Genomic DNA, 24,093 nt, shown 5'->3' with positions numbered 1-24,093 from the left:
CACAATATGGATTTAGTCCAAAAAAACAAACAACAAAAATCCACTCCATTGATGGTACATGGTGCTGTTCAGAGCTGTCCTCCTGACAAAAGAGAAATTTTCTAATGTTTTTTGCTGGAGATGGTGCCTCAAGATTTTTCTTAATTTGAAAATGAATACGTCAAGCTGTTTATTTTTTAAAACTAAAACCTGTCTTTTTAAAAATCACAGTGTTCTTAAGACCTCAAAGAAATTTGGAATCAATAGACCCGCAATTTACAATTCGAAGGAAAATGGAGCAGATGAGAGAAGAGAGGGAGCTTGTGGAACAGCTGCGTGAGGTATGTGAGCGCTGGTACAATTCTGCTAATAGAACATATATTTTATGTGTTCGTTGGGAAAGTTGCAGAAATAAGATATTTTAAAATGTTAAATGAGACAGCATTACTTCTCTGAATTGTGTTGGTGAGACTTACCCTGAAGTGCCTTAACCCAGTCAGGTGTTTGTACTTCAGAAAAGATTTTTTGAATGGGAAATAACAACAGGAGTTTCTGGAGTGACATGGTTAAATGGCATGCCCTGCACTGGTGGAATTAATAGTTCATGTAATTTCATCAGAAAGGACGAAGTGCTTATCTCTGAGTGTTAGAATTTGAGTTGTCTTTTAAGTGCGCTTTTGGAGCGTTTTCAAAATTGAAGCACAATTTTAGGGAATTCATCATATGTAACAATCTTACTATAGTTTTTTGTTTGTAAAATTCTTAAATATTTTCAAAGTATTTTATTTTGCAATATCAAATTCTTTTCAATGAGACTTTAGGTTTATTTAAAAGAGACTTTTTGGGTATGTGTTATAGCTGAATGTTTTGCTTTGTTGCCTGTCTTTTTTAATCACTCCAATGCTTCATAAGTAGTTTTTAGACTCCTAGGGAATGATTGCCTTTTACTCGTTGTCAGTGATGGAAACCATATAATTCTGTTTGAAAGTACTGCTGATAAAATTTGGATAAGTAGAAAACTTGGGGGAATACTGAAAGAAAGGAGCCACATGTAGTGCAATCACATGATTACATGCACATATGTTTTTATGTGCTTGTGTACAAAAATAAATGCATATTATGACAGCAGCATTTGAAGTGTTGCCTACCTTTAAAGGAGCGTATGTAATTCTGTGACCAGCATGGGAGGAGGGTGGATTGATTTGTAGTTTTTAAAAAATCACTTATATGAGAAGTAGGTTTCTTGGTAAACTGAAACTGCATACATATCTAACACCATGGGAGGAGAAGATGAGGATATAAGTGCCTCTTTTCCTTCCTTTGTTTCTATGTTGAAGCGTGTATGTGTTCTTCATTTGCAGAACATTGAAACAAGACTAAAGATTTGTTTGCCTGAAGACTTGGGGTCTGCTCTGATGGATGGCGTAGTTCTCTGCCATTTAGTAAATCACGTTCGACCTCGTTCGGTAGCAAGTATTCATGTACCTTCACCAGCAGTAGTAAGTTGAATGTTTCTTCTTGTGTTCATTGTTTGTTTTTGTGGGAGCAGAATAGATGAGGACTTGGGGGTATTAAAAAAGGAAAAAACAAAATAAAACACCTAGTTTAATGCCATATTACCCTTCTTTCACATCTTGCATTGAGCAAGTAAAATAATGATTTTCCAAATTACTTTTTACTAACATATTTCCATAAGTATTGGGTGGATAGTCCTTAGTGAGATGAATTCTAAAAGTATTTGAAATTCTACTCTAACAAATTTATTCTTCAGACATGGAAAATTAAGTACTCACAAATATAAAATAGCTATACATAAAATATTTAAAAATATAAGAGCTCTATCACAGTTAAATCTGTCCCCCTTGTTGTAGGTTGAAATGCATCATCAGTTTACTTGCTCTCCAGAGAAATGTCTTCTGTCATGGAACATGAGGTTTTAGAACCTGACAAGCTGAATATGAACAAGTAGAGATCTAAATGTGTTGATGGCTTTAATAACTAAGTAAAAGCGCAAGGCATCCACAGCTTCCATACTCAGATTATATTTATATAAACTTCAAATTAGATTGGTGGGGAAAAAAGGCAGAATTTTAAGCTTTGTTTTCAGGAGAATTATGGAAATGGTGAATCAGCACAAGAATAACTCAATAAACTAACTTACTGACTGAATGAATTTATTGGCTTATGATCTATTTTTTTCTTGTTTTTACAGCCTAAACTTAGCATGGCCAAATGCAGGAGAAATGTTGAAAACTTTCTGGATGCATGTAGAAAACTGGGGATACCAGAGGTAATTTAATTAAATCTGCCATTTCCAGATGATCAAAAATGCAAAGCACGTGAATTAATTTGTAGTTTAAGGATAACCTTATGAAATAGCAGTTTTCAGCAATAAAGACATATTACTTACTTCCATTTTCTTTAATTATATGATTTAATGCTACTTTAGTGCGTTTAAGTAGTTGATGTCATAGCACTTAAGAATTACTAATTTTGTTTTCAGTTAGAGATTCAGTATTATCCCCAATTCCACCTTATGTTTGAACTGGAAGATGACTAATTAACGTGGTAATTGGCTAATAATAATGTAGTTAAGCAGAAGTTTGCTCATTTTTCCATATACACCTATAATTGCATTTTTACATATTGTTTTTAGAAGATGAACTTCATTCTTTTTAATTATTGATTTTCCTTTTTTACCATACTAAGTACTCAGCAGTATGTATTTAAAAAGGAACTAATAACTCACTCATGTCATGTACTGAAACACTTCAGCAGCGATGTGAAGAAATCCCTTCTGTGTGTTAAGGATGGAATGTTTCTACGAGTAAGGTTGTTCAATAGATAGTGTTTTAGACATTGAAACTAGGGAAATTGCAGTGAATGGTGTTTTCTGCTTTTCACTTAAGTATGGTAGTATTCATTGTGTAACCTATTCTGAAATTGAGAAGGAAAATGTCTTAAGTAACGAATTCTGGGGCTTCATTGGGAATGTTTCAAAGATTCTCTTACAGTCTAGAGGTATGCATTAAGAAAATGTTCGTTTAAAATATCTGACCCTGAAAATAAGGGAAAAGTGTTATACAAGGTCTTCTTAACCTGAAAACATGAAAATTGCATGATGTATTTTCTCTGATGTGTACATATGGCAGTAGGATTAAGACTGAATGCATTTTAGCCTGTATTTCAATAATGCTGCAACAAAAGGACATTCTGATATTTTTCTTCCTCCCTTGTCACCCCTTTGGGAGCAGATGGTAATGTAAAGATGTCATGTTGAAAAAGAATTAGTTTTGTTTGTTTTATCTATATTTTAGTACTTAATTTGGAGAACAGCAGAAGTAATGGTTCATTTTTGCTATTTGTGGGAATTCTGAGGGGGGACTTTGTCTTACAACTCCAATGGATGGTTCATAATATATATAACCAATAATACAGTGTTATTTTTTGGGCCTCTAAGCTGTAATGGTTGATTTAGTTGCTGTAATTAAATAATTCCAATATAGTAATTTACCTAATTTTGGTAGAATTTCACTTCAAGGAAGATCAAAAAGAAAATCAAACTCTCAGTGCTACAGGCTTAAAGACAAAGCAGTTACGGAGTGCTAAGCTGTCTAGTGATGCATTATAACTTATTCAGTGAGTTAGAATACAAATCTTTTTTTTTTCTGGATGTAGCCAGTTGGGAAAGAAAAAGCTGAGAGTTGTTGTTTTTAAGAGCTTTTTCAGAAACAGAATATAACAGAAAAAATTTAGAAATCCTTGCAGTGCCATTTTACAGGAGGGTAAGCTAAGCCTTTACGCTATTTTATTATTATTATTTGATTTCTATAAAGAAACTTTCTGAAAAATGCCTCTGTTTTTTTGTGAATAGGGATTTTTATATATTTGTTGCTCCTAACACTTGCATTAAAATTAATGTAGAATTTTTGATGATTTTTTTTTGTGTGTTCTATTGAAGTATTTTTGTTGCAGAGAGGGCACGGAGCCCTAAGGAAAGGGTCAAATCTTACCAATCTCTTTTGTAAACTAACCATGCTTATGAATCTGAAGAAGCACCAACTTCTCTTGAGGGAAAAGCTCCTTCACTTAAGTACCAAATGAACTGCTTGAAATTGTAAATTTATGACGGGTCTTTAAATGCTCCGAGGATATTTTTGATCAGGTGCTAGTAATGGCAAATATATCTTTGCAGTGTATGGCAAAAATCTGTTGTGTAGCAGAGCTAGGTGGTAGGTGGTGGAATGCTTCTGCATGTTGGAGGGAAGGGTATGAAGAACACAAAAATAAAAGTGCATGACAGCTAGCTCTCAGTTATTTTATTTTTTTAAAAGACCACTGCAGATGATATCTTCACTCTGCTTCAGGTTGTACATTGCCCAGCCTTCGAACAATCCCAGAAAAGGAATCAGTGAATTGTTTCACTTTTTAAACAAACATCTTACATATAGTGATAGGTTCCACTTATGGAACCAGAAATACTCCCCCTTTTTTTAATACTTGTGTTTTCTTTTAATTTACAAGAAATAACTTGAAAAAACAACTGGATGTTTTGTTTTTTTAAGGATTTAAAATTGTCACAGCTCTGTTTTGGTTTGTTCTCAGTTACTTATGGAATAGAGTACGCACAGGTTTAGAACAATACACTGTCAAGGATAGGAACAGAAAATACAGAAGGAAAAGAAAACAGCAATAGTAATTACTGTGCTGTGCATGGTCTCTTGCTTCTGTGGTTTTCAGCATTCAATTTTTATGTCAAAATTGCTTTCCCCTGAATGATCCTGGCAAACTTTCTGCAAGTGTAGAAAAATGCAGTAGGCATCCATATCCAAGTGGGTCATGATGAGCCTCGGCATTTGGCATCTTGACGAAAAGCACAAATGCAAAATGACCCCATGTGTAGATGATTGTGGGATGACTTGTGCCAACTGACATGAAAGGCATTACCTACCAGATGAGACTTTTGGTACAGTGGGTGGTGTGTTGAAATCACTTTGTTAGTGCCCATATAATCATTCCGGTCATACGTGGAAGGGATGATTTAAGGGTCTGGCTCTCACTCCTTAGTAAGAAACTAAGTAGCAAGGCTCATACCACACCAGTCAGCTATGAAAAGGGACAATAGCAATAGGACAAGCAGCAGGTGCCCAGTTTTGCCACTAACTTTGCCCGTAGGGCCTTTTTTATTCCAAGGTATCAGATCTTTGTAAATAATCATTTTTGTAGACAGAACTTTCTTGCTTGATATGAGAAAGTAATGGTGGCAGATAAGCATCTGAAAGCCTGAAGATTCAAATGTATCATGCAGTACCCCTCAGAGACACCAAGGTACAACCTTTGTTACTTAAAGTACAAACTAAAACTTTAAAATAAAACTTTATAAATAAAGCACTGCAAACTAAAAATTGTCAAATTCCCAGATCTCCTCTGTAATAACTATAACAAACTCCTGAGTTTTGACTGATACAGATTACATAAACAAGTGACAGTAGATGTGTGGTAAGTAGGAGTGCCTGTCCCACTGCATTTTTCAAATTGACATGCAGTATGTGATGGTGCCATTCACAGGAATGGTTTGTTAATGTCACGTGAACCCAGTAGACACTGACATTGCTTACCAAGACGATCTGTGTTGCACCTCCCCTCTCACACTTTCTGATTTAAGAAGTAAAGCTATTTTGGGCTTCATTCATCTTTGCATGGTTGCAGGTGTGGTCTCTGAAATGTTAAATGCCCCAGTTCTAAGGTAGTTTTATTCTTCTTAATGGCACCTCATCTCAGAGTTATTGATAGTGATCAGAATAATCTGAATTACTATCACATGAGTATATATGTAAAATTATGAAAATATTTTGTCTCTATTTGAAAGAACACTGCTTTATGTCATTAAAGAAAAATATTCATACACATTTTTCATTATGAGAAGAAATTCTCACCTAATCGTTCATACATATTTTGAAAACACAGCTATTTTTGTCTGTCACACTGGAATCAATACTCATATTAGCAAAGAAGTAGACTTTTCCATTTTAACCTAAGCATCAATAATATAATTTAGCATTAGCTTTCCTTCCTTATAGCTGTTATTCTTGATAAACCTATTACAGGGAGCTTTCAATAATGTTAACAAATGTTCATGTCAATGTTTGTCAGCCCAAAAGCAGATGTTACCTTTTAACAAAGGCACAAATCAATATTTATGATCTGCAGTTCACATTAGTGTAGTATCTTAACAGCGTAGACACTTGAGATTCTTTTGGCCCTTTATGGTGCCACTTTGGGCCAACGAAATTAAATGGAAGAGTTGCTTTTAAGAAAGGGAAAGTTAGGCTTTCCTACATATACACACCTTATGAATCTTCATATGGCTCAGGACAAAGATAGGCATAAGTTATCATGATTAATACTACAACGGTAATTTCTGGTGATAAAAGATAGCTATAAAAAAAATCCTTCACAGCCAGGTGTTAGGGTAGGTTTACTCAGCTCTTGTGTTCAAGTATGGCAGTGATGGTGCAGCAGGGTTTAGTGCGGCATGCAGCTGTTTCTCAGGTAGGAATGAGAGAATTCTGCCACGTTTTTCAAGTTTTCAGGCAGCTACCTGGTCTGCACATACTGAACAGAAAGGAGTGATATAAGAAATGAGTTTTTTGATCTAAAATCATCATATGAAGACTCAAGTTGCAAAAGACTTAGCTGTGACCGTTTGTGGGACTTCAGAATCTTGCAAACAGAGTTATTACTGCATATGACCTCCTCTGAAAACTAATTTCACTGTGTTGCTACTTCAGCAACACCTCAACATGAGTGGGATTTGTGTTAGTATAGGAGTTGCTAATTAAGTAAAACAAATGGGGAAAAAACAGGGTTTTTGTACGCTAAAAACGGCAGAAAAAAAGTAAAGGAATCACCCAAAGTGGAGTGTCAAGTGCTTTATTTTCTACCCACATATAAGTAGTTCAACTGGTAGTTGCGTTTCTCAGCTCACTGCAAGGTATGTTTTCATTGCCGCTTATGCTCATTTTCTGAATGATTCACATAATCAGTTACTTTTCCATAGTTTTCATCATGAGACATCCATGAAGGTACAGTAAGTTTTATCAGGTATGACTCCTTTCTCCACCTGTTCGTTCTGTGCTTGGTAATGTACACTGTTTGCCCCACAGTACAGATTTAAGTGGTTCCAGAATTTAAATCCTAATTCTGAGGTTCCTTTCATTTGTGTTTTGAGTACAGTGCATATGCACTACAGACTTTGTTCTTCCACCCAGTTCTGCAAACTTATCCTTGACCTTTTATTTTTTTTTTAGGGTCAAAATCATAGAGAGTTGGTTTGGAAATGTGCTTATCTGTTTTCACAGTCACTGCAGGGGCATGCTGAGCGAGGGTGGGATGTGCATACAAACAGCTGGTTATGCTTTTGTTGTTCCACATGGCTTTCTTACTGTTTTTATTCTACGTGCATGACTTTGGTAGCTGTATGATGTAATCATATAGCATCTTGGGCTTGACAAGTCAGTCCTTAAATGTAATGATGAAGTAATACGGTTTTCTTTTTTGCTTCTTATAATTTTAGTCTCCTATAAATGAGAAGGGCCGTGCTTGAGGTGGGTGGGTGGTTGCTCATTTGTTTGTCTTTGGGGGTTGCACTGAAGTAAATGTCACGTACTATTTCACCACTTCATGATGTCATATTTTAGTTTGGTATTTTCATTTCACAGCATCTGTAAAAATTACGGTAACTTCTAGAGTTACATCACAGAAGTTTAAAATGCATCAATATAAACGTTTTACTTAAGGTGAGAAAGTAACAGCAAATTATCAACTAGTGCAGAACATACAAAAGTAAGCAAAAATCATCAGAAATTTCTTAGGCTTCCTCAGATGTCATTGAATTTCACTGAAGCACAGCATGGCAATTCTCACAGGAAGTTTCTTCAGCATGTGTTGGCTGGTTTTGTATGCTTTCACATCTCCTGTATACTTGTTAGTGTGTTACTCTCTGGTTAGCAAGTTCTTTGGTCTTAAAAAAAAAAAAAAAAAAAAAAAAGGTAAATCAACATACCACTAGCTCTCATTCTCCAACTGTGAAATTACTTCCTTCTCCATTTGATTACAGTAGGGACTGTTTTCAGAAAAGGTTTTGGTTTTAATTCTTTTCCTAAGAGAAATTCAAAAAAAAAAAAAAAAAAAAGTCGTGTTTGAGAGTTTCTGTTTTTTTTTTTTTTATTTTATTTTTTACAAAAATTTGAGTTTGGAGTTTCTTACATATTTCTTTTGGGATATAATGTGGCAAGTATGAAGTGAGTATTGTATGTCGTTTTAAAATGAATGCAGCATTTATGGGGTATATTAGTGTCTTTGGTACAAGAGTAGTGCTTAGTGAGAAACTGTAGTCACCGGATAGTTTGTTCGCTCTGAAACTAGTTTCTTTGGTAAGCAACTTATGGATATAGATGTTCTTGAAGGCACTGCTAATCTTGTCCTACTTTTAAACAAGATCGGCATGTTTTGTTCTGCCTGTGAGTTTTCATCCTTTATTTAAAAAAAAAAAAAAAAAAAAAAAAGCCTACTATAGTTGCCTTGGCAATTAAATAGCACTAGAATTTGGGGTCGGAAAAATCCTACAAAATTACTGTAAACATGCCAGTCTTGTTACTGGGCAAGGTGTTCTTCCTATTCCACGTATCCGCTGGTCTAAGAAACAAGATGAAAATTGTGCAGCTTTTAGCTCTTGGTTAAAGCTAGAACCAGGTATAGAAAACAACTACAACAAAAAGTCATTGTTATTGTAAATGACGGTTCTGATTTCCAGTTTCACTAGCCAATTCTCAGAATAGAAAAGCCTTTTCAATATTTTAAAGGTTAATTTATTTCAAACTGGACATGGAAACTTCACGGTAACAGAAAACAGGCATCTGAATTAGAATGTCTTCATTTATTGAGTGCGCTGTCAGTTCATTAAGCAAGTGAAACTGAAAAGCTATGTCAGAAACACAATATTCCTATGAAAGTCTCTTTCCTAATTTGTGTAATTTTATTTCATAAGTGTGGACCTGTGATAGTAAGGCCTCATTTGCAATGTGAAATGGTATAATCTTTCAGATTGCTGCATTTTGGAAGAACAAGTTGTTGCATGGGTCAAATATAACATTAAATATTGTGGGGAGGACATATTAGTGCTGTTACTGCATATATTAAGCTTCGTTTTGTATAGCCAGCATGACTTAGTACATGCAGTCATTGGTACTTTCCAAAAAGAGTATACAAATCTAACCTGTTAATATTTTCTTAAAATGCTAATTATGGAATTAAGTGTATAATTTAAGCTTAGAAACTGTACTTAAGTAAATGATAGTCAGCCACTGACGTTCTCAGTTTCTATCCCAGGGTATCATTTAAAGTGATATTTGAATACAGGTTCTAGGTTATGTGTTGTGTTAGAGAATTTTACATACTTCTGTTAGCTCATTTAAGTACTCTTTCCTGAGACTTCGTATTTTCTGCTGCTTGTACTTTTTAACAGCTTTCTAACCCACTGTTTGCTATTATATAAATTAGATTTTAGAGTTTGTTCAACTAAAGCACTTTAAGTCCAGAGGAATAAAGGTGTGCAGATCCCATTAGAATAAGTGGATCACGTGCACCTCCTCACCCTTGTGAATCTGGACGTAATTTGGAAGGGTTTGAAGGGCTGAGCTCTTCTAACTTAATATTCTGATGTTGTATGATAGCTTCGGTATTGAGGGGAAATCAAAGAAAGCTGGGGTGCCTACTGACAAAGGCAATACTAGGACAAAACTATTCCTACGTGTTTGTGCTAGAATATTGTGATAATTTATCAATATCTTTCTATTTTTGTATTTTTAATTTTTTGCACTGTTTTTTTCTGTTCTAATGGCTGCCCTTCGGGATAGGCTGACCTCTGCTCTCCGTATGACATCCTGCAGTCGGATATTCGTCACATTCGAAAGACTGTTGACACTCTGCTCGCCCTCGGGGAGAAAACCCCACAATCAACTTCTACCTTTCGCTCCTGGGATCTAATAGGCTTTTGTCTTTTCCACATACTTTTTGTAGTCTTGATGTTTATAACTTATCACTGGAATGTGCTAACAGCATAACCTGTTCGCATGTGCACACACACTTTCTGCTTTGTCTCTGACAAATTACAGGTACTTAATTTCCTTCCTTTGTCTTACACTTCTCCCTTTCCCCTCGCTTCCCTTCACTGTAATATCTTTATTAATCTCTTGAAATAGGGGAGAGAGGGAGTAGCATCTTGAACTGCTCCGAAGGCAAATCCAGGCTCTTCTCCCCAACTCCAGCTCTAGTTTAAGAACTTACATACCTCTTTATTTATAGTTCGTTTTTGTGTATGTTGCCTGGACTACACATTGAATATGTTAAAGCAGTGAAGCTACTCTTATCCCACTTATGGGTGTAGTCCAGATGTATATCACAAGCTAAATAGAAAAGAACCTTTCTGTGAAAAGGCAACAATGCCTTTGTGAAAGGAATTCACAAGAATTTTTGAAAACCCATGAAGGCTACAGATACTGAAGTAGTAAGGTGGCAGCTCCACAGCAGATAGTATTTTCTGAGTTGCTGCCAGTTATCTCAACATGCGTTGTGTTGAGAGCACTCAGCAGCAATTTGAAAGATAGTTCTCTATTCCAATCCTTTAGTTTAACAAGAGTACTGTATTTTTAAAGATGGTTGATCATCTCTACTGTTCTGATTAAATTCCATACTGGAGTAGTTGTATTTTCCTACTTAAATTTTGTTTTCCTCCAGATTCCATGGAATAATCTTCTGTCTCACAAAGCAGTGTTTAACTGCTTTAAAACACTTGAAGGTGACTGTAAATTAGTACTGTGTATGAGGAACACCTAATATGCGAGGGACTTGAAAATATCTGGGGGTGAAGATCGTGAAAGACAGTGTGATACAATGAGATAGTTTGAGGATAAATTGTTAGATTCCTGTATCTGCCATTCTTGTGTGTGACATCAAGCTAGTCATGTCACTATCTTGTCTCTGTTTCATCACCTGTGACGATGCGGGTAATGTTTGTTTGTGTATCAAATGTAGTAAAGAAAATGTAGCAAGGAAAATTGATTGTCTAAGAAGACCTTAGTTTTTCTGCCTTAGGAAGTATTAAAAAATAGGTTAGACAAATGGTAGTCAGGAAGCCTTTTGGCATGTTTAAACAGTCCATGGTTAGAGCACTGGGTTGAATGCCCTCCACTTCCCTTCCAGTTCTGCTTTCTGTTAATTTATTTGTAAAACCTGAAAAAGACAAAATTTGGTTTTACTCTGTATCAACATAAAACATACAAATGAAAAGCAATTATAGGCATGTTGAGACTTGAAAACTCTAAAACCTCAAGTATAGACCCATATTTCCTATTGTTAGGTGCTATTGATGAGACTCGTAGTTCAGCATTAAGCTAGCTAACCAAAGCATCTCAGTCTTGTGCCTGTGAAATAAATATCTTAATCTCTCACGGGCTGGTTTATCCAAAAATTGCCAACTGACTTTTAGAAGAAAATTAGCATAAGAACCTGTACGTTACTGATGATCCTGGTAATGTGGTTATGATTTAGTGCTATACTATTAATATCCACATTTCATATATACTTGTAAAAGAAATGTATTAAAAAGCTTCTAAATGCAGTTCTATTCCCAGTTTCCATGGCATAGATATATATTTGTGTGTGTATGCTTGAGTGTACGTATATGTATAAAGGATGACATGTATAATTAGGTATTTTAAGATAGAAAAGTTACTTTCAGACAACAGGTTGAACTAATTTTCTGAAGGTTTTAGTCTTTAGCAGCTTCCAGTGCATATTTATAACAATTCTATTGTAAAGACTGACTTTTCTGACTTGGTGTGAGTTCAGGCAATGCTTCTAGGTTCCGAATCCATGAGGGAACTCTCCAAGTTATTTGGGTGCATAGCTATGGACCTGTGCTCTCATCCTGCACAGGTCTGTCTTCTGTGTGCCTAGCTGCAGTGATTCCAATAGCAGACACTTGCTTGGAGTCTGAGCTTAATGTTTAAGATCCCACTTTCAGAGGGTCCTGGTCTTGATTTTGGTTGTCTTGTTTTAAAAACCATGCTTTTCAAATGAAACTGAAGGTGGCATAAAGTTTGAATCACTTCAGTGTCTATTAATCTATGACTATTTACAATCCAATGTATGTATTTGAGACAAAAGCGATGTCTTCTGCAGGGCTGGAATTTTATTGGTAGCCAGGTCTCCTGTTAATGCTTTGTGTTGTGTAAGTACCAATCCACGTGTCTAAATATTTCTTAATGTCTTTTGAACTTAGAAAATCAAGTGGCAAAAGTTATTGCTACCATCCTGTAGTTCCTATCTGTGTCATTGTCTGATATTGTGTGTGATTATTCTCAGTATCCCATAGCTTTGGGAGGGAGGTAAGAAAAGTAATAGGTCAGACTTGCAGAGGTGTGCCAGTGAAGGCCAGCTGCACGTATCCCCACGACACTGATGTATGATTCTCACACTGTTGTGATGTTCTAACTTTACCTACGTTTACAATACAAACATCTTCTTTTATTACATAGAGTACATTTTCTCAATATTCTCAACCTTAACAATGTACATCAATTAAAGTGCAACTTTACAAGAACTTTTTCGGAGTCACGGAGTTAAAGCCATCTTGAACCAGACTGGAAGGTGACCGTATTTGCTTCATGACACACACAGCCTTACTGTACATGAAGCTCACCCATTTTCTGTATTTTTTGTATTTTTTCTAGTCATAACAGTTCCAAATATGCATAAATCTTACAGGGAAAGAGATATTAGAATACACACATTTCTGTAAGTGTAGTAATGTTTCTCAAAATATATTTTAAAACAGTACAGATGTGAAAACTACCTGGTTTCTCCTCCTAAAAGCCAGTAATTAATTCTCCTGCTAAATGGGGAGGTAGAAACTAAAACAGGTATGTAGCTAATTAATCTACTCATATGGGTTCTTTGATAAATTCAGAGTCCTATTTCTGTGCTGTCATTCCTGTAGTATTAATACTCAAGAAACTACCAATTCTGTTAGCTGTTTTTTTCTTCACCTCTTAGATCCCAATACTGAGACCCTGTTATAGAGCTGGTACTTACCACTTACAGTCAGTCACGTGATTAAATTGATGATTTAGGGTTTTAAAACCATCTGTATTGTTCCCTGCCACATTCATTCATTGATAACAGAAATTACATTTGCTCCCCCATGTGTTTCCCCATTCATTTTTTTCCCCACTGCGGTGCCAGGATGGTCATCAGAAATTTTCAAACGGATTTCTTCATACATTGGTCTGCTCAGATGTACTTTATGTACTTCACCCTTTATATTGGTTGCTTTTGGATCCTGTGGAGGTAATCACATCCATACTGCAATAAAGTAATAAATACAAACTGTAATGGATTAATTTAATATGCATGCAGGTAAAAAGTGCTTGCGCTGGATTACAGCTAATATTTTGATATGAGGATTTGGCCTTAGTGCAGTGTAGTAGCTGTTCAAATGCCTTTTTCTTCAAGTACATATTAACAAGCTTTTACAGCTGCAAACCCTTTATGGATCCCGTTGCATTCCTAATAAGCTTACTGAAAGGCTACAGTTACCATGAATGGGATCATATTAGACCTTAGCAAATACATATTCAGTCCAGTCTTCTACTCCATAGCCACAAATAAGTTTTCTAATTATTGCCACTCTGCTGTCTTTCACAAAAAGAGCTGTTATTGGCATTTTACTTATATTACTACAAAAAAAAAAAAATAAAATAACAAAAGCACTCGTGTATGTAGGTTTACAAACAGTTTAGAGTGGGTTTTCTGTTTTGTTTTAGTTTTTTATTGCCATTTCCTTCACGTCCAGCACACAAGCTGCATAAAGCAATAAGCACAAAGCAATATGACAATACTTTCAGGTAATGATCCATTCTATGTGGATGATGCAAAACATTATCACTCCTTCATTTAGTCTCAGAATTTAATGTATATGGTTATGGTAGAGCTGATATTTCCCTGTAAGTACGCATTTTCTCTTACTGTTTAATGTGTGTCTGTCTTTAGTAAGTTCATAGAGCTTTCCATTCCCTCCAGTTTCAGGTGGTTGTTTTCTTAACATGTTAGGATGAAACTGGCAAAATAAGTGGTCTGCCTTAAAGCTGTATGGCTCAAGGGCAGCATCTGTAAACTGGGTACAAAGCCATCATCTGCAAATGCAGTTTTGTAAATATTTGTAATTTATTGCATGTTCAGAAGATGCACATATTTAGATCTCTCTCTAGCTATAATTCAAAGTACAGAATTGCAGCTGCAGTACTGAAGTTCTGGGTTGTTGGGATTTGTTCTGTTTTTTCCTTTTTCTAATCTGATCACAAGTGTATGCTTCAACGAAACATACGAATCTTTCCTTTGGAAATTAAAAGAAAAAATGGATTAAATATACCTATGGCCTGAATCACTTTTTGATCTGGTCTTTTCTGTTGTATTTCAAATGGTAATTTCAGGGTATTTGGGCATGTATGGATATCAGCAATGATAGTTGTTACAGAAAATATATTTACAAAGATATGATTTCACGTTTCCTCAGATATGTGAAAAAGTAAATGTTTACTATATTTTTTCAGTTCTTTGGAAGAAAGCTTTGCCTTGACCTTGCAAAAATTTAAGGCTCGTGTATTTGATGTGTTTGCTTAAACATAGGACCCTGACACTTCTTTTACTGAGTGTCCATTTCAGAATATTTGGCCTCAAACTTTAAAAACTGAGCATTGCACGGACTTCTTTTCAATTCGTACTTAAACAAATTCATTTCTCTGTTTCGCTAACAGATGTAGTTGGGCACTGATGTTACTGTGATGTAGTCATTTCACCACTTGCCCATGTGATATAATGGCAACAATTTCTTTGATAATGAGCTGCTGTATCTGAATTGTCAAGCTGTTTGCCTTGGCATAATCCAATTCAAACAGTTGCTTGACTCTGAAGGCATCTGATCATAAAGAAAATAGATGTGTGTGTGTCAGGTGTCACATATCCTTGTGGGATTGGCATCCTTGTGTATTCCTGTTCTTAATTTTACACCACCTAAATCAGAAGTTTTGTCCCAGGATTAGATAACTGCTTTGGTGAGCACACACACTCTTGTGTTATGTTTGCAGGTGTGCCTGTTGTGCCGTCTTTTTGTGTTGCTTTGTGACTCAGCCTCCTGGCTGCTGCCTCCCTTTTCTGCTTGGGTGATCTGATGTGGTTGTGTGTCCGTCCTGTGGTGTCCCCCTGTCTGTCCACCCCCCCCATAAAACCAAAGAGGCTCGTTCTTTTGCTTCGTAGGAGTTTGGAAATGTCTTTGTCTATTCAAAATGCCTGTAGAAAGTGGTTTGCATGCAGCAAATAATTGTTTCTCTGTGTTTCTAGGAAAAATTGCACTAAGCATTTAGGTCTTGGTTTTACGGTAGACAGAGAAGAGAATGGTCTAACAGCCCTTTCCTCTGCGATGGTTTCTAGACTGGGGGTTAGCAGCCGATTCTCCTGTCTTTCTGGGCTTTGTTCAGTGATGGTTTCAACAAGGGTGCTTTTAGAGACGTGATTCATATTCGGTATTGAAGAGTTAAGGGTTTGATGCTACTGTGGAATGGACAGAAATTGTTACAAAGGTAGGGAGAAATGGGCGAAGAGACATCTAAAAACCTTGGAGACATGGGTGAGTTCTTCTCTTGGTCACATGAATTTTCTTAAAATTTGGCATTTTGAAATAAGTTCTGAAGTCTTGGTGGCTTTCACCTTCACAGCTCTAATGGCAGTGGTTTCCACTGGGTTGAAGGCAGCTGTTGTGGTGGGGAAGAGCAGAGCAAAGCATAGAAAATGAATGGACTGCCCTGCTGGGACAGGGGCTGAGCACAAGGTCTGAGACAACTGGGATCATGACCCAGTGTAACTGCTATGCAGAAGGCTGAGTTTGGTTATCAAGTTGATTTTTCTTATTTTGAGTTAAATGTATTACTCTAAACCTGGGATTTGAAAAATACATGAGGCAGAGTTGGTGCGAGCTGTTGGCAGAGCTTTTGAAGGTAGTGGGTAGGGCTTGGACAAGAGGATCGATGCATGACACTTCTAAGATGTAGGTCTTTGTAGTAGCCGGTAAAGGTCTCCTTGGCAGGTTTGGAAAGTTCATCGTAGCCACACATTTAAGGGCAGAATGATAAAATAGTAACCAAACTTCTCCTCAATAAGAAAAGGCTGTCAGTTGTATGTCTTTCAAGAACTAATGACGAATGATGCACAAGATAAAAAGTAATGGGAAACTTCTGACTCCTAGAGCACTGCTGTTTGCAGACCTCTTCAAATAGCTGCCCTGTTTGAGGATGTCTTGCAAATATGGCAAGGAGAGGAAGGTTGTCTTAGAGAAATGGGATTTCTGTAGGGTATTTAGAAGAGTTAGGTAAGGCATTCTCTGTAAAAGCTGAAAAGTTTATGCTGGGTAGTTTTGTTGTTTTGTTTTTAATATGAATTCCTTTTCGTGCTTTTAGTTAAAATGTGCTTATAAATAATTGCAAGACAAGAAGTCTGTTCTGTCAAGAAAGAGTGACAGATAAGAGAATAATTCTTCGAGTGTGGGAAGGTGCCACAAAAATGGCAAGTTTAGAATTTTATTTGTTAAGGAAACATCCTGAACTGTGTTTTTGCAGAAAATAATAGGGGAAAAAAAAATATTTTCAAACATACGTACCTTGCAAGGTAGGTTGCTTTGGAGATTGAATCCAAAAACCTATCCCTATCCTTCAGCCTTGTGACATTAGCGGTTTGGGTATTGGATTCAGCAGGCATAAATACTTAATGCCTTTTGTCTAGAGTGGAAAACTAATGAAATACTGGTGTGTGTGCCACCAAATCTGACATTCAGAGCCTAGTTTGTTTGCAAGGGTGCTTAAAAAGAGTAAAAGAGTGGAGAGCATTTCACTTGAAATGTCATTCGTATTCTCAACAAATATTTTTTGAAAATTATCAGAATCAGAGTATCTTAAATTTTTATAAGAACTTTTTTTTTTTTGATGGGCAAAATACTTTTAGTACAATCATACGGTTGAACTAGAAATATTTTTTGCCTTTTATTTGATTTTCACCATCTCTGCCTTCTTCTGTGGTTACACTTTTAGTTAGGTATCAGTTTAGGAGCTTGCATCAGAGAAACATTATCTTATAAGGAACTATATAAAGATTTTTTGTAGTTTATACAGTTTTATAAGATACCTTTTATTCCCCTGGAAGAAGGTAAGGAGAACTTCCTCTGAGAGTTTTCAGGTCTGCAGTCTCTCAGTCACAGAACAGTGAGTAAGAGTCAGTGCAGAATCAGTGTCTTAAATTAAATGACTAATTTGGGGTAGATTTGAACAGGAATCTGGGTGTCACTGTTTGAAATATAACTATTTGAAGGTTATCTGTCTGTAATGGTTTCTTGGGTGTGCATGTGCAGAAGGAACCCACAGTATTTGTTTGGTATTTGGGGCTAATACCCATAAAGTCACAGAATGGTTGGAGTTGGAAGGGACCTCAAAGCCCACCTGGTCCCAGCCCCCTGCCATGGGCAGGGACACCTCCCACCAGCCCAGGTTGCCCAAAGCCCCATCCAGCCTGGCCTTGAGCACCTCCAGGGATGGGGCAGCCACAGCTTCTCTGGGCAACCTGTGCCAGGGCCTCACCACCCTGAGGGAAGAATTTCCTCCTAACAGCTGATCTAAATCTCCCCTCTTTTAGTTTAAATCCATTCCCCCTTGTCCTCTCACTCCACTCTCTGACACAGTCCCTCCCCAGCTCTCCTGTAGGCCCCCTTCAGGCACCAGAAGGCTGCTATGAGGTCTCCCCAGAGCCTTCTCTAGGCTGAACAACCCCAACTCCCTCAGCCTGTCTTCATAGGAGAGGTGCTCCAGCCCCCCAGTCATCTTTATGGCCTTCCTCTGGACTTGCTCTGACAGCCCCACGTCCTTTTTGGGCCCCAGAGCTGAAGGCAGCACTCCAGGTGGGGTCTCAGAAGAGCAGAGCAGAGGGAGAGAATCACCTCCACACTCACCCTGCTTTTGGTTTAGCCCAGGATACAATGAACCCATGAACATTAATATATATACACATACATATACAGAAACATTTTAAATAGTGATTATAATATTCATATCTTATGTTTATCTTTTATAATTTAGCAGTACCAGATGCCATAGTTGTGGAAAAAAGGTTTGCTCTCACTTTTCAGGTTCTGTAGTTAACAGAAATTGTACAATTTCTCTTAAGTAGGCTAACTTCAGGTGTTTCAGTCTTGGGCTGCAATAAATCTCCCTCAAACTAAACATGAAACCTTCTTGATGATGGTTTTATTAGCAATTTCCATAGACTTTGGAATTTGTCCTGTTAGAGACTATTTAATGCTGTTGTTGATGGATCTCCCTTTGGGATTTTTATGTGTTCAAAGTCCAGAACCAACCAGTACCACTTCACCATTAAAGGGAGGGAGCAGCCTGAGTGAGAGATGATGAACTGCTGTGGGCTGGGGCCGTGGCAGCAGGTGATCAGTTTTCATCACCCCAGAGAGGCATCAGTTGGATGCCTCACACGTTGCTTTTAGGCCAACAACAACAACAAAATCATTACCTGACTCTGCTGATGGTCATGCAGAGATGCTTAGGGAAAGAACAGGAGGTTAGATCACTTACATGGTGCTTTTTCAAACTTAAAGCAACTTGACAAAGAGTTTAGGGACTTCATGAGCCAGATGTTGTATCTACATGTTTGTGTTTAATGGCATTTGATTTTTTTTTATCCATCCATGTATTTGTCATCCCATTTACACTTCTGGCTTCCATGTTGTGCCAGTGAGTCTCCCAGTTGCAATTATGGTTTGTGATGTAGACATTTATTGATTCTAAGCCTGGTGCTTGACTTCATTATCTCACCTATTTGGTTAAGATGAATCCAGCTGTGTTAACTTTCTTAAAGACGGAGCTAATTGTGACACAAGGCTACGTCTCTAAGGAAGGCTTTCTGTAATGATTCACTCTGGGATCCTTTTTTGCCTGTTGGAGAAGCAGTATTTGTTATCTGACTGCCTTCTGATAAACAGCTAGTAGCTTTCGTCCTGGCCTTGAGTGCTGTGTCCTAATGGTAAATAAAGTCAATTCCTGGATATTTCAGACTAAGCATACTCAGAACCAACTGCTTCATCCAGTGAACGCGCACCATTACGCACACTTCTCTGTAAATGCTAAGGGGTGACTTCCACGGTGCGTATCCTGGGACCAAAACCTCCCCTTCTCGAGCTCAGTGGTAGAACTTTTTTTGGCTGATTAAAGAACAGCCTTCAGTCCTGTGAGGCCCAGAACATGACCAGATCTCGTGCTAGTTCATAGATAAAATGAGAGCAAAACGAGATACAAAATCACGGGAAAAGCTTTCAAACTGCAAACAGCAAATGGTTCCTACTTGTCGGGTGTTCATATAAAGTGACATTTTGCAATCAGTACTGAATAACCTAATCTCTGCTCCTTTGTTTGTCTTTTTCTAGGAGAAGCTCTGCCTACCACATCACATCCTAGAAGAAAAGGGCTTGGTAAAAGTGAGCATAACAGTTCAAGCCTTGCTAGATGTAACCACAGTGAAACAAGCTTTATTCACATGAAACTGTCCCTGCTGTTACCAGCTCCACTGTGCCATCAAAGAACGAAATCACTGCCCATCTTTTCAAACTGCATTGACAAAACAGTGCTCCGAGAGTATTCTTAGACTTCTGATTTTGAAATAATCCTTGAGACTGTACACGTGCGTCGAACTTCAAACCTGAAACTAAACAGAAACATTTTATAGAGCAAATTGGCGCTTCACTGCTTTTATAGTTCACTTTGTACAGTACTTAAACAGCCACCTCTCTGCCACTTATCAATGTGTGGAGTACACAGCTGTCTTGCAGCAAGATACCTTCGTATTATTAAACTAAGAATCAGTGTAATCATTTCTGGGGGGAGGGAGAGTAAATCCGACTTCTACCATGTTAGGTTTTTCTGCAGTTGCTTCAGGCTCTTGCCTTTTAAAAATATCCAGACATAAAATATTTATATAAATATTATTTATTAGTGAGTTGTTATTCATCCTTTGGATGCAAAATGTAAATTAGGAAACTGTATTTTATTACTGCTTTTTTGTGGTTAAACACTTTATTTTAATATAAATATTTAGTTATTTTTTATTCAACTTGGTGTGCAGTAGCTCTAGATCTCCATAAATTGTATTTTCTAATATGTAAGATAAAAGAAAAAAACAATCAAAATAGGTGCTTTTATTAAAAGAACAGCTAGCTGGAATGGCACTCTTTATTTTTCAATTAGTGGAACATTGGTAAAAAGTTTGTCTGCATTCCGTTCCGTTTCCTACATTCCAGTAGCACTTCTCCCCCAGTAGGCTCAATTGGCTGAAACCGAGAGCACACCCATTTTACTTGTATATAGATGTTTAGAGGGAAAACAAAAAAAAAAAAGGAAAGACATAAACTTGAAAAAGAAATGTGAACAAATATTTTTGATCGCTTATTTTACTATGCACAAGACATTTTAACTTTTGCCACAGCAGGATGATGTGCATTAGGATCATGTGTCTTGAAATATGATTTTTGCACTGTAACTTCTTGTAAAGACTACAGCACTACAGAACGAGTAACGAGAAATAGCACAAGGACGTTAACAAGGTTTACCAGGTAGCCAAAAAAAAAACCAACCAACCTTCAATAAATCTGTCAATAGGAGATAAAATTGCCAAAGGCAGTCTGAAAGACGTGATCTTCCAGATGCAAGCTGCTGGGTACAGTGCTTCTCCGTGTGGTCATCGGCACGGCCGAGTCCCGTAGTTTCCCAGTGAGTTAAGCACAATGTTCTGTAGGATCTGACCTCTAATCCCACATCAGCAATAGGAAATAAGGTTCTTTTTCTTACTACTAAAAATTTTGGAAGAGTTTTCTTAAAAGCGTAACTTATCATTGAAACATCGCATGTTGTAGATCTAAAAGTTCCAGCGCAGTGATTGTCACGGCACCTGGAGCATCCATTTTTCTTTGGTCTGAAAAGCTAAAAGATTTAACTTGAGCAAGCAGGACAGGGAAGCTGCACGTGATGAAAAGGCTAGCTGGTAGGGGGTCACTGTTGCATATAAGCAAGTAGTGTGAAAGGCATTAATGGCAAAAATGAGGCAATGTGGTGGGAGAATTAAACAGCAAGAGGATGTGGAGCAAACCAGTGTATAAAGACTTTCTGGAAGAAAGAGAGATGCGTACTTGTCAGTACTGCGTGTCTAGGCAAAGTTACACGCATGTTCACACACTGCATTTAAAAACACCACTATTTCCATAGCAGATTTGTAGTCTTTAATACAGTATTTGGATGCAGACTATGCATTTTAACACCACAAATTGCCAATTTCCTCATCTGTAGTGAGAGTAACACGTTGGGAGGAGAAAAGTGGGCTTGCAGACAGTGAGATGTGGAAGAGCCAGTCACTTCAACCAAAGCAAAGCGTTTCTTTTTGTAGAGGGAACATTGACTTAAATTATAATTTTGATTGGCAGCTAGCGTATTGTTTCCTATAAAAATGTACTGTGCACTTTAACACTAAATTAAAAATGTATTTTAATATTTTACAGAGCTGCACAAATATCTGTTTTGTCAAAAAGCACGCGCAATGTAAAGAAAGTAAGTTTTCAAGTTAGAGTTTATCAAATTTTAAAAAGCATTCAAAGATGGAGTATAAAAATAGGATTATTAATTTCTGCATCTTGAGGGATAAAATGCAGGTTTCCTGAGTATTTTTTTACAATGTATATATTGCAACATGAAGCTTTGTAATTATTATTTTGACAAATCTTGGTTTTTCATAATTAAAATTTTGTTTTTCTCCTGATAGTGTCTTTCGGTATTTGCTTAAAGTTGGCTGTAAATAGCTCTGAATATTTTGTAATACAGCTTTTTTTTTTTTTTTTTTTTTTTTTTTTTTTTTTTAAATGCAGTCTTAACATGTACGGCTAAAGAGAGAGAATCTTCATGGCTCTTTGTACACTATTTACATGTGCAATAAAACATGCATGGCAAATCTATAATACCATAAGCAGTGAACATAATGTATATAGGAAATCTTTACTGTAGTTACAATTAAACTCTATTATTTGTAGAAACTATTTAATGACTGCCCCCGTCATTGACAGTTTATTGTACAAGAGATGGTCCTCGGAGAGCTTAACCTTGTGAGTGGTGGATGAGGAGTTGGGGATGGAGAAGATGATTGTATGACCCAAACACAGCAATTTTACAGCTGAACTAAGAATTAGGATCTGCTGAGTAACTGTCAGGTTGTCTGTTCAGTGTTTTTGTCAGCTAGCAAAGCTGCTGGGGTTCTTCTTTAATCCAGGCCCCTGGTTTTATGTACTCAAAGATGAACAGGGGGGCCCAGCAGGGCTGTTTTTTCTGGTCCCTATGCTTACAAAGGGGCTTGCTGCATTTCCTTCACAGATTCAAATCCCTGCTTCAGGCTCTGGAGAGAGGAATTAAAATTCCTGCAGGTGAGCTTCCTCTGAGGCTTTGCTGTCTGTGTTGCCTAAAATCTCCTGTCATTTAGTGAACAGCAGCAGGGGGCTGAAGTGCCCTGGGTTCCACAGCTCAGCTGGGGGCGAAGGAAGACTTTTATTCTGGTGAAGCTAAGAAATAACACAGTTCTGACCTGAAGCTTGGCTGTAGAAATGGGCAGTAGAGACTGCTGCTCGAAAGCTGAAGCGTATGGCCTTTCCCATGCAGGTTTCTGAAGTCACATAAATACAGTCTGCTGGTTTCTCATTCTTCGAAGGAAATCTACTATTTGCCTTAGGAGATGATTTTATGGCTGTATTTGGTCACTTCTGGTAGCAGACTTTGTATTGCAACAGCCATAAAAAGCCAGGACAGCCCAATTTCATAATTTCTGTGGGCAGGGGCTTCCAGAGCTCCTCCAGTGCAGCTCCCCACAGGTGAGCAGAGCCTACCTGACAGCAGGCAGCTGCTGGTGGTGCCCAATTGAGGTCCGAGCCTTGCCAATGCTGCATTTTGCAGTCTCACACAACATCTGATTGAGGTGGTGGTGAGACCAGGTGCCTGTAATCACCCACAGATGATTCAAGTACCCGAAGTCTTCTCAGGGGTTTGCTCTGTCCTGGACTTGCAGTCTGTGGACAAGGGTGGATTTGATGTCCCTTCCTTGTCAGCCTGCTACTGTCCCCAAAGTCAGGACAGCTTCTATAAAACCTTGAGGTTGCTGACATCTGCAGCAAGTGCCTGGGGACCTGCACGAGAGCCCTGCTGACACTCACCTGAATCTCCTCCCATTCACAAGCAGGGCAACTGAGGGCCACTTGCAAAGAGGAAAGCAGCAGAGCATGGAAATGCAAAGTTTTATCACTGAAACAGTGCTGAGTAGTGGCGATGAAAAGTATTTTCAGCTCCAAAATTGTAGCTGTCCTGTTGTTTGGAAAAGCCAACATTGCAGTTGAGCTCCTGGAGGACTGTAGTCTAAGAGCAGAGGTAAAAAACCTCCCCACACTTATCCACAGAAAAATGGGAGACTTAGAATGACACCATAAAAATGTATCAGGTACAAGAGAGGGCTTTTTTTCCTCCCATGCAGGGCAAGCTGTTTCCTACCATTAACCCAGCAGCTCTAAAACAGCAGCTAAAAGCACTTAACTTACAGGGTTAAACCTGCTTTTTAATCGCCTCTAATGTAACGTGCAGGTGCCTGTACTCCTTAGGGAATGAGAAAATGGCACAACCATTTCCCTCAAATACAATAGAAGTCTCAGAGTAACCTGGGATTGCAGCTAAGCAAACCCAGACAGCACACCCTTCCCTGGGGAAGCAAAGGCTGCCGTTCCCCCTCTGCACGTTACAAGTGGGCTCAGTTTGACTATGGGAAGAGCAGAGCTGATAAGTGGAGAAAAAACACCTCCTTTAATACAGGCTGCTTCCTTCACTTGCTTTTTAGAAGTCTTTTCTTTGAGTATCATCCATGAAATACTCTTCA

General features: G+C 37.7%; 1 protein-coding gene across 3 annotated transcripts in view; it reads left to right on the top strand.

Annotated features, from left to right (window-relative positions):
* Positions 1 to 22,222, top strand: part of LRCH1 (leucine rich repeats and calponin homology domain containing 1) — a 117,733-nt gene extending 95,511 nt beyond the window's left edge. For all 3 annotated transcript variants that reach the window (XM_082774837.1, XM_082774836.1, XM_082774835.1), the window contains 4 exons: positions 211 to 320; positions 1,341 to 1,478; positions 2,192 to 2,269; positions 19,571 to 22,222. In XM_082774837.1, coding sequence (XP_082630963.1) covers positions 211 to 320; positions 1,341 to 1,478; positions 2,192 to 2,269; positions 19,571 to 19,684 — 440 coding nt within the window. In that variant the 3' untranslated portion in view covers positions 19,685 to 22,222. The remainder of the gene's footprint in view (positions 1 to 210; positions 321 to 1,340; positions 1,479 to 2,191; positions 2,270 to 19,570) is intronic.
* Positions 22,223 to 24,093: the final 1,871 nt, after the last annotated feature.

The sequence above is a fragment of the Aythya marila genome (genome assembly GCF_965140915.1).
Source record: "Aythya marila genome assembly, chromosome: 1".
Lineage (NCBI taxonomy): Eukaryota > Metazoa > Chordata > Aves > Anseriformes > Anatidae > Aythya > Aythya marila.
Note: the sequence above shows the minus strand (reverse complement) of the source record. Positions and strands in the feature narration are given on the sequence as shown.